Below are 10,983 nucleotides of genomic sequence, written 5' to 3'. Positions count from 1 at the left end.
AATATTTAACATCAAGTCATAAAATCTGTATCGTTCGTACGATTTTCAAAAATGAGGTGTCACATGAAAGGGCTTGACCTGCAGATGTGCAGTATGGTTTTAGTCTTTTGAAGGGTTGCCATATATACGAAAATCAAATTCAAATTATTTATTAAGTTAAACGAATTATCCCAATATGGGTATCAAAAGAAATGGTTTTGAATAAGTTGTATTTTCTAGCTAAATGTAGGAGGGTTGCCACCTGTTTCAAAAGTAAAATTTAGTTAAATTATACAAAAGTCTTACGCTTAAAATACTATACAGTACAGAAAGAGCTTACAGAAACACAATTAAAATAATTTTGAGGTGCCTGAAGAGGGTGGCCACCTGTTTAAAAAGTTAAACTCAAATTATTGAAGCAAATCTTATTATTATTATGTTATAGAAAACGAATAGCTGCGTTAAACGCCAATTGGGCGGGAAAAGACTAATGCAAAGACAAGAATATAATCAAAACAAATATAAAGATGAAGATGAAGATGAAGATGAAGATGAAGATGAAGATGAAGATGAAGATGAAGATGAAGATGAAGATGAAGATGAAGATGAAGATGAAGATGAAGGTGAAGATGAAGATGAAGATGAAGATGGATGAGATACGATGAAGATGAAGATGAAGATGAAGATGAAGATGAAGATAACGCAACCCTCTGCGGCAGAGAAATTTTGAATTCGATTTTCTAACATGTGGCAACTCCTTTCATGGAACTAAGGCTATGGTGTACACCCGAAGGACAAGGCCTTTCATGTGACACCTCATTTTTAAAAATCGAACGAACGATACAGATTTTATGACTTGGTGTTAAATATTTAACGCAACCATCTCCGAACTCGATTAAGAAGTTTCACTTCAAAAATATTTATGTAACTGATTTAGATGAAATCCAGTAAACTAATTGCATATGCAGAATGCTTTGCCCTTATTATATCCCAGTAGGTGTTCGAAAACGAAGAACTAAAGACCTAATGGGAACTAAGACAAGACCGAGTCTGCACTTTTTCACAAAAAAGTTTAAGATTTCGATCTGGTCTACTAGGGAATACTACACTAACGCTTCGGGCAACAACAAAAATATCTTGGTGTTATTATGGACAGCAAACTCGCGAGATTGAATGTGCAGCACTAGTAAAGATTCTGAAATTGTAGATATCATACGACTTAATTTCAAAGAACTCTTAGGAAAAGTCGATACCAAGATTGAGAATGACCTCCGACCAACTTTAAAAAAAGGCCAGAGGTAAATATGTAAATTTTATTTTTTATTTGCCCGACGAATCACAAGTTAATTGAATTTTTTTCCGATGAATCAAATCATAAAAATCAAATTTATTTGTGACTTGATTAGTCGGGCAAATAAATAATGAAATGTGTTTGCGAATTGTTTTGTCGAGCAAATCCATTTGATTTCTGATTTTCCAACTAAAAACTACTTTTTTATGTAATGCAAGCATATAGACAGACGGCAACGTTAATCCGGATCAACGGCGTAGCTATTCTTATCAAAATTGTACCCTGACAGATGGCAGTATTGCCGGATAAACGAGCCGCGAAGTCGTGGGTTCGAATACCTTGGCCAGCAAACTTTTTGCTTTGGAATCGTTGCTTTTACTTTTTTTAATGTAACTTAATGTTACGGCTTTTTTTTTTGCTAAAGAATTAAATTAACTTGAAATAATTATGTGAAGAACATAAAACAAAAAAAGAAATAAAGCAATATAAAAAAATATATACATAATTAAAATAACACAAATGAGAATAAAAAAAAATTGAATTGATTTTTAAAAATTGCTCGGTGTGGCTATCGAACCTGGGTGCTACTGAGTTGTAGTACACATTTGTGTCCACTCCGCTTCCGCGGACGTCAAGCTCGGGCGCTTTGTTTGCTGAGAAAACGTAGAATACAGAGAGCATGCAAAACGAACTCCTAGCCGGTTGCGCATAAACCCTACTAATGAAATAGATTCCTGTCTGCCAACGATTTAGATGTCCTGAATAATTTTGCATGTTCTAGGTTTTTATGTTCTCTGCGTTTCGGTCAGTGTTGTCATCGGAAATGTCCCTGATCCACATTAGGTTTAAGAAGTAACTCTAATTAATCATTCTAATAATTCCGAATTAACGAGATGGTCCGTATAAATGCTGCTGTCTGTCTATGCTCTAGCATTACCTTGCTTTAATTATGAAGATCAGCTCTGATTATCACCTAAGCTAAGTTCACATACATAAGAGTTCGATTCATATACCCTTGTGGTCAGCTGACTAAGTCAAGTGACATTTTGACTAGTTTTGGCTATTTTTCTTTTGTTTATTTGATGTTTATATTTTTTTATAAAAGCAAAAGATTTATGGGGCGCTGGCTAGGTAAAGTGCTAAACTTTTATAAAAAAATATAAACATTTAATAAAGTGTGACCAGAAGTGTACATGTTAATGATTTAAATTGGCAATATGATACCTAGTTGAATTATAATGGTGAATTCTCCATCCAGCTACAAAACTAAGGGGATTTGTTACTTTTGTATTACTCTGGTATTATTGGGGAACATTCCCTTAATTACACACCTGTCTTGGACAGTTAGAATGGGTCTAGTTCCCGAAAATATGCTCTCGAAAAGACACTAGTAAAATTAAAAGACTACTATTTTTCTGAAGTTGGACATGTTGGAAAAAGAGTGAAGTCTATAAGTAATTTATATCGATTTGCCATTCAGCCTCACACGGCTCCTAACTGCTCAAGTAGTATAAAGGCGCTTAGGCAAATATTGTGAAAGGAATGAAATGAGGTTTCCATTACTAGATATTTTTAGAGAAGATGTATTGCCTGAAATCGGAACTGACAGAAAAGAAGTGTGTTATGGTTTTAATTATCATAAAATTTTTCTGGTTCCAAATTAGGGCATCCGTTACAGCATAACCACTCTTTTCGAATTCAATGAAATAAAATAACACCTGTTTTCTCTCCAATACAATTTGTACTAAAAAAGCAAAGTCTCTATCGGGTGCCGTTATCTCAAAATGAAGTTTCATATCGAATTTCATCCGATCACTGATTCCGTTTATAAAGCTTTTGATTTTTTTCTCATGAATTTCGGCGCTAAAGTATTGGATTGATCATTTCTCAAAAAAATTATATGGACTAGTTTGTGGTGAAGTTTTATGAAAAATATTTTGGGAATTTCGAACGAGTTTTACTACAAGTTTTCTGATTCTTTTATACTTTTATAATGCATCTACGTATATTGAAATATTTCTGTTTATTTATAATGCCTAACGAGTTATTTGTTTAGTACATAAGTATGTGTTTTTTAAAAGCACCAAAAATTCATAACACCATACACTAATATCATTTATTAGTTAGTACTCACCCTCAAACAACCCTCTGGCGATGCGGTAAAACTCTTTCCAATCATTGGTTCAGTCTTTAGCAGTACATCGATCAGTCCATTTACTGTGCCCATAGGTGGACCATTTCGTCCGATTTGCACATTCGAAAACGCAACTGCCTGATTTAAATTGACGGTGTGGTTATTGAAAACCACATCACGAATAGCGCCCTCCAATTTGATAAATGTCGGCGCCAATGGCGTAAATTCCTCATAGGGTGGTGCACCACCAATATACAGGCCACCAGCATCACGCGGCATGCTGACAATTGTGGGCGCGCCCGACAAAATCTTTGTATCTTGCAATTCATCATCGACAATCAATTCAAATTTGCGACCAGTTTTTATCAAATTCACCACATGGAATTCACCATCGTTTAGTGTGTTATTTGAAATTATTTTCAAAAGACTGCGCCCAGAATTGATCCATACTTGTAGGTGGCCATCGATTAAACTAATCGAATAGTTGCCTTTGATGTCTTTGTCGTCGTAGTCTTCAGCAACTTCCGGCGGATAGGCAGAGAGTAACAGCAAGCAATCGGGCTGTAGAGTGCGGAAGACAAAACCAGTGTTGGCACGCTTGCGTAGCGATTGTGAGGGTAATTCGATGTAGCCCTGACCTGTGAAGCCGGCTCTGTGAAGATAAAGAGATTTATGAGAATTTAGCGAATATAAAAAATGTTTTCGACTAAATACAATTCAAATCCCTACATACTTCGTAATTATTTCTTTGCAGGACGCCTCTACGCCGAAGTGTGAGGAGCTGCCGAGCGGATCGTAGGTTTCTCTGTTGACTTGCACGTCTTTCATGCAGCCCAAGAAGGGATTGTCCGCGCCAGGCGCCTTAGAAGTGCCCGATTTGAAGCCTAAGCAAAGCAGATGAGTAAGCAATTAGCAACAGAAATATTTACATATACATATGTAATTAAAATTTTTAAATTAAAACTTTTTTTCTCACCTGGTGGCACGCCACCCAAATAGTAGACGGGCTTGGACAAATCGGGTAACATGTGACTCTTGATGGGCACCGTTGGTGAGCCGGTTATGGCACGCTCATTGTTCACGCGCAAAATGCCATTTTCGGTGCCGCGCTTGGGCACGAACTCGCGCGCTGCCTCAATCTTAACCCATTTGCCGGTGTTGTACTTGTTGGTGGTATTTATTTCCAACTTCGATTCGTCGCCGTAGTCAATGCGGAACATAATGCGACCACGACTGAGCGTCACTGAGACGGAGCGATTCTGCCAAAAAAAGAGAGGGAGAGTAATTAGGGTAGCATACAAATATTAATTGGTTCTTTTCTTACATTCTTGTCATCAACCGCCAAAAATAGTAGTGCATTCTCGTCCAGCGTCTTAAAGGTCATTTGTACCGCGAACAAATTCATTCTATACGATCGCAGCCGCGACTTTTTCACCTCAGCGTACCCCAGACCATTAAAGTGACGCGCTATCGAGATCGACGTTGATTCTCGCGCGCCGATAATTGCACCACCACAACGTCCCTCGCTCGTTATGAAGTTCCATATACCCAGCGGCCGATTATCCACCTCCACATTGTGCACAACCACATTGAGTCCGGCGCTTTGTTGCATCTCCTTCTGTGACATATCACTCGGATATCCGCCAAGATATATGCGTTCGTTGTGCGTTTGGAAGAAACGCGTGTAGGCAGCGTCTGTGTTGCCAGTGACCGTTTGTCCAGGCACAAGCGACCCATAGTTGTTCATGCGACGCACCAAAAGGCTGCCGATATTAAGCGTGCGATTCGCTTCTACGTGGTACCAGGCGTCATCATATTTAGGATCACGCGTTTGCACTTCCAATGGATGTGTTATGATGGTGGTGGTGCCGCCAAGATTCCAAAGTAAACGCACGTGCCGCTTATAGAGTTCCAGTGCAATGTAGCGGCCATCACTGCCCTGTATGTGCAACAGTGGCGAGTTGCCATTACGGTTGGGCAAAGCAAATGATATTTTAATAGTATTCGAGGTGGTGAGCCCATAGGTGTTAGGTTGGTAAGTGCGTATGCATTTTGGATTGAGTGATTCCAAGGAAATTTTGATCTGAAAAGCAAAAAATGAGTTGGTGGTATGTTTCTTAGTATTAACAATAAATATGTGTCTTACGCCCTCGGCTGCGTGTCGGGCTTTGGCGATTTTATCGCGTATTTCCTGCACCTGGCTGGCCATTGTATTATTCCATTCATCGAATTTCGCCGTCTCCTTTTGTGATTGCTCTTCCACGTAAGAGAGCGAAATGTTGGCTAAGCGAATATTGGTTTTGGTGAGCGATATATTCTCCTCAGCTCTGCCTAGCTTTATTTCCCAATCCGGTTCCAAGATGGCAAACTTTGCACGCAACTTCAAAATCTCCTCATGCATGCGTCTAGCTTTTTGCAGCTCGTGACGCATTTCTTCGCTAATGCTCTTAGCCATTTCCATACTCTCCATAGCCAACTTACGCGCCGAGTTGTTGGCAGCGGCGTGCAGATGTGCTGAGACATTGTTGGTGCGCGTACCCGCATCATAGATCGTTGCCTTTATGCTTTCTACTTTGTCTTCGTGTATTTTGAGCTTTTGCTTAAGGGCTAAGGAAAGGAGAGAAGCAAGTTTAGGAAACTGTACTGCTTTTGAAAGTCCACAAATGTAATGCATACTCACCATTCGTGCTTTCCATTTCGTCCAGCGCTTCCTTTTGCAGCATTTTGGATCTGTCAAGTGAAATCCTGGCACGTTCAATCATAGAGCTACCGTCGTTGGGGTAAAGCCTTCGTTGCGCCTCCGAAACGCGTTCGTTTGCTTCTAAAGAGGCTTGGCGTGCAGCGTCTATGGCATCGGAAATATTTTTGTGCGCAGAGCTGATTGGGCAATGTGGAAATAAATAGAGAAATAGTACTTAATATAAAGAACACAGAGGAGGATGAAATTAAAGTTTGGGCCTTTCGGTATTTGAATAAGTCTAAAACGTTTCATTTTGCAGCAGCACGCAGTCTACTTTCCCTACTTGGGCTGCCTGTACCGTTTAGACTAATCCGTAGCTTATGTAGCGACGATGCTCTTGGTTTATGAAATTTTTATCGGCCAAGTAGATGAAAGTATATTTTGCGATGAATCGCTGGATTGGAGTAGACCTCGAACCCTATTAAATTCCCTATCCCGATACCTATATTACTAACCTCGCCAACAATGCGATTTTCGCACCATTTCTCGTCGGCTGAAATTGTCTGGCGTACTCATTCGAACGCTCCATCAATCTCTCTGCATGCTTCTGCGCTTTTGGCAGCCAATGTTTGCGTACTTCACGCTGCATACCCTCATTATCGCCCAACGAAATATTCAACTGTTCGAAGAGCCTATCAATCGAATCGGTTACACCACTCAATTGCTCTTGTTGCGCCCAGGTTTCTTCAATGAAAATGTCCGTGCGTGGTATCAAACTCTCATTTAAGTAGTCCATTACCTCAGCGCCAACTTCCCTGATTTTAGTATAATCTTCCGCAACATGATTGCGCAAATTCACCACATGCTCCAGTGTGTCTTCGATCTCGTTTTGCATCTCTACCGTACGATCGGCGTGCAGTCGCATATCGGATATGCGAAAATTCGTTTGATTCAAGTCGCGCCAAAACATCTCAACGCGAGCTTTCTGATCGAATGCCGCATCTGAAGCGTTACCAAAGTGATAGTAAAAATGCCAGGCGCATTGCGTGGAATTANAAGTCGCGCCAAAACATCTCAACGCGAGCTTTCTGATCGAATGCCGCATCCGAAGCGTTACCAAAGTGATAGTAAAAATGCCAGGCGCATTGCGTGGAATTGCGTATGCTATTCACGGTCTCCTCGTGCTGTCTGATTGAGTCCAAATAGAAGCGTGCTTGATCCAAAGCCATCGGCAGGCTCATGTGCTGCTCACTTTTGCCATAGTTGTTGAGCGTGAAAATATATTTCAGAATATCGGAACGCAAAGCGCCTATATCAACATAAAGAGTTGTGACTTCGTTGCGCAGTTCGGCAGTAGACTCCCTGCGCTTACTCGCTGTGGCTAGCGCTTTGCGCGATTGAAATTTATTGTTCTCAGCGTGTGAGTCGATCTTTAGCAACTCGTTGGCATCATAGCTGCCGAGCAGCTTACGCGCATTTGTGTAGTCTTCGTAGTGAATTTGGAGCGTATTATAGACGCGCTCGTAGTCCTCAACTTTCAGATAGGGCGCTGGTATGCCAGTGAGATCCATATTGTGCAAACCGCGGCGAAGTTTATTGCCAATCAGCTCGATGTAGTCCAATAGAAGCAGTGTGCAGTTGTCGCAAACTGGAATGGAAGAGATGTACACCACGTTGAGTGGTGGTGAAGTTCACTATGGTAGGCAATATACTCACTTCGACAACCGCGTTCCTCTAAATAATTACGTTCTGCTATGCATCTATCGCATTTCAGACCGGCCACACCCGGCCGACATTGGCATTGCCCCGTCTGACTATCGCAATCACCATTAGTAGCGCCATCCAGATTACAATTGCATGGCTGACAGGTGCTATTGGGATAGGCAAGTGGATTGCCATAATAGCCAGGACGGCAGCGATCACACAGCTTGCCGGTGTAGCCGGGTTTGCAAATGCAACTAACCTCGCCTTGCCAAACGTTACAGCCTTTGGCGAAGTTCCGACTTGTCTCTGGGCAGGGGCACGCCTGACAGCCATATGGGGAGTTGGGATCACCATAATAGCCCTCAGCGCATTGTTCGCAGTGACCACCCCCTGTATTATCGCGACAATTCTATACGAAATAGAGGAAGAAGAAAATTCGAGACACAAGATTACTTAATTGGCTACGGGTAAAATACCCCATGTAATTAATACTCACCAAACATACACCCGTCTCACGATCGCATTCATTACTGCGTCCATTACAATGGCATGGTNTTACTTAATTGGCTACGGGTAAAATACCCCATGTAATTAATACTCACCAAGCATACACCCGTCTCACGATCGCATTCATTACTGCGTCCATTACAATGGCATGGCACAACACGTCCGATGAGATCCTCTATGAATACAGTCTCAATTTCAGTGACATTGCGAAAACGGTAGTAGCCTTTTCCAGGATCCTGACACGAGAGTCCATCATAACGTTTCGTGCATTTGCATTGTTCTACGCCTTTAGCTATCATATTCGTAGAGCCGTAGACGTAAATTGCTGAGTCCATGTGGACGTTGAAGAGACTGAAAAACGAGGATATTAAAAGCAAAGCGATCCAAAAAAGGTCCCTGATTCGGAGACGCCATTAAACCACTAAACCCTGGCAGTGGACTCAAACCGTAAACTGATGGAAAACCCAATTTTGTGGGTCGATAAGTTTTGTGTGCGCCTACTTCGAGAAAAAGTTAGTAGTTTTGACATACTTCAAAGCACCAGGAAACTGCTTATAACTACTTTAGATTTATCTTTTCGAAGATTCGCCCACTATATTTTCTCGGCGTTTCGTTAGCATGTAAATTCGCACTTAAAACCCGCCAAAATGTTTTGTTTCATACTTACACTACTTCCGTGAAGTCCGCGAAAGCCGAGGCGCGCACAAAAATATGCCTCACATTCTGCAGGGCCGCCATCAAGGTAGCGCGATCCACTGGCTGATTGTTGTGATGGTACTTCCACTCGGACTCATGCAGCGGCACTTTGTAGGTCACATTCAGCGCATACTCGTAATTCTCATATTCGTAATAGTCGAGCACCAACTTCTTGTGCGAATGTATTTGCACCAACGGAAAGCGTGAGAGTACCTTGCGCTCCAGCGGTCGGTTGGCGCCCTCAATGAACAGCGTAAAGTACAAGTAACCACCATAGCTGCTGGTGCGATCGCCATAGAATTGCGGTGGCAGTTGAAAGTAGAGTGGATGATAGAAGTTCGTGTAGGCGCCAATCGACACGTTGCCCGTAGAACGCGGTATCAAATTCAGATCGTTAAGCAGATGTATTTCAGCATCCTCGCGATAACTCTTTGCGCCCGCCATCTGTACCACTACAATATACTCATACTCCGTATTCGTAACGTACTGTGGTCGTATGTACTGAACGCTCAGATTGCGTGCCTCCGCCATGCGTATGTGTCCCCACGACCATTCGCTTTGCTCACACTCGCTCGAACGGCCAAAGCAGAAGCAACGTGTACAACCTTCCGGGTTGAGCGCCGACAGGCCAAAGGTCGACTTCATGCACGTGTCACATTTGAGTCCAACCACCAGTGTCTTGCACGGACACTGCCCGTTCGCATCGCAGGTAATCGAGCCATCTGCGTGCACAAACGAACCATCTACATTGCAATTGCAACGCCTGCACTCCGGATAACCAAAGTAACCAATGGCACACGTGTCACACTGCCGTCCTGCATAGCCTTCGCGACACTGGCACTGTCCGTGCGCCGGCTCACACAGCTGGCCGATGGAACCGATACGATCGCAAGCACAATTGCGACAACCAAGACGCGGTTGCCAACCCCATGTACCGGCCACACATTGCGCACAACCCAACCCACGACTGTTCGGCGGACAGATGCAGCGACCATTCAACGGATCACAAACCTGTCCCTCGCCCGCGCACTGCGTACAACGCTGACAGCCGTCCGTGGAGAAGCCATAAAAACCGTCCGTACACTCGTTGCAATGTTGGCCGCCTACACCGATCTTGCAATCACATTGCCCCGTCCATGGATTGCATTCGTGGCTGCGCGAACCGGCTGGATCGCAACGACAGTCATGGCAGCCGACGCCTTGCGTGAGGTTCCAATGACCTGATTTGCATTTGTCGCAACGCCGGCCGGTAACATTGGCCAGACAGGCGCATTGACCGGTACGCTTGTCACATGAGGCAGCAATGGCGCCGATCGGGCTGCACTGGCACTCTGAAAAGATGCAAAAGAAGAAAAAGAAACGGTGAAAGATCTTCGAGCGTGATGAATGAGAATTAATGAATGAACTTAGCATGCTGGAGATGAATGAACTGTTGAGATGAGTAGAAATGGGAAAAATCGAAGGTGGAGTACGTGAAACGGTTTCGAAAGATTTATGACAGTAAAAATGCGGAAATGATTTTGCTGCATGATCAGTAGAAGGCAGAGGTTGGAAAATATGGCAAAAACATTTGCAAGATAAATGAAGTGATAGTACGCTAACTTATACTTACCTAGGCTAGCAGCGCTTAGAAGCTAAGTGAAAACGGAAAATCGGTTTATTTGAGTTGAAGCGTTCGNGCAAAAAGATTTGCAAGATAAATGAAGTGATAGTACGCTAACTTATACTTTCCTAGGCTAGCAGCGCTTAGAAGCTAAGTGAAAACGGAAAATCGGTTTATTTGAGTTGAAGCGTTCAAGCGGAATTATTAAGCTTGTAGGCACGCTTTTCCGTTTTCCCTTGGTTCTGATAAGCATCTGCTTTCCCTAAAATATATCACGAATGTGGGTTTGGCAAAGATATTTACAACAAAAGTATGAGAGTTTAAAAACAAAGCATAAATAAGCTGGAGCCACAGGCAAAAACAATCCAATGGCTGTAGCAAGTTCTCAA

At 42.5% G+C, this 10,983-nt stretch overlaps 1 protein-coding gene across 1 annotated transcript in view; it reads right to left on the bottom strand.

The window, feature by feature from the left end:
- The window catches only part of wb (wing blister), a 14,341-nt gene extending 3,937 nt beyond the window's left edge, over positions 1–10,404 (bottom strand). The window contains exons 1-11 of the mRNA XM_017623890.1: positions 8,963–10,404; positions 8,391–8,646; positions 7,801–8,197; positions 7,164–7,732; positions 6,600–7,069; positions 6,085–6,281; positions 5,551–6,011; positions 4,729–5,487; positions 4,381–4,663; positions 4,138–4,288; positions 3,405–4,056 (exon numbers count right to left, since the gene is read on the bottom strand). Coding sequence (XP_017479379.1) covers positions 3,405–4,056; positions 4,138–4,288; positions 4,381–4,663; positions 4,729–5,487; positions 5,551–6,011; positions 6,085–6,281; positions 6,600–7,069; positions 7,164–7,732; positions 7,801–8,197; positions 8,391–8,646; positions 8,963–10,404 — 5,637 coding nt within the window. The remainder of the gene's footprint in view (positions 1–3,404; positions 4,057–4,137; positions 4,289–4,380; positions 4,664–4,728; positions 5,488–5,550; positions 6,012–6,084; positions 6,282–6,599; positions 7,070–7,163; positions 7,733–7,800; positions 8,198–8,390; positions 8,647–8,962) is intronic.
- Positions 10,405–10,983: the final 579 nt, after the last annotated feature.

This window comes from Rhagoletis zephyria, unplaced genomic scaffold (genome assembly GCF_001687245.7).
Source record: "Rhagoletis zephyria isolate East Lansing unplaced genomic scaffold, Rhagoletis_zephyria_1.1 Rzeph_scaffold_03387, whole genome shotgun sequence".
Classification (NCBI taxonomy): domain Eukaryota; kingdom Metazoa; phylum Arthropoda; class Insecta; order Diptera; family Tephritidae; genus Rhagoletis; species Rhagoletis zephyria.
Note: the sequence above shows the minus strand (reverse complement) of the source record. Positions and strands in the feature narration are given on the sequence as shown.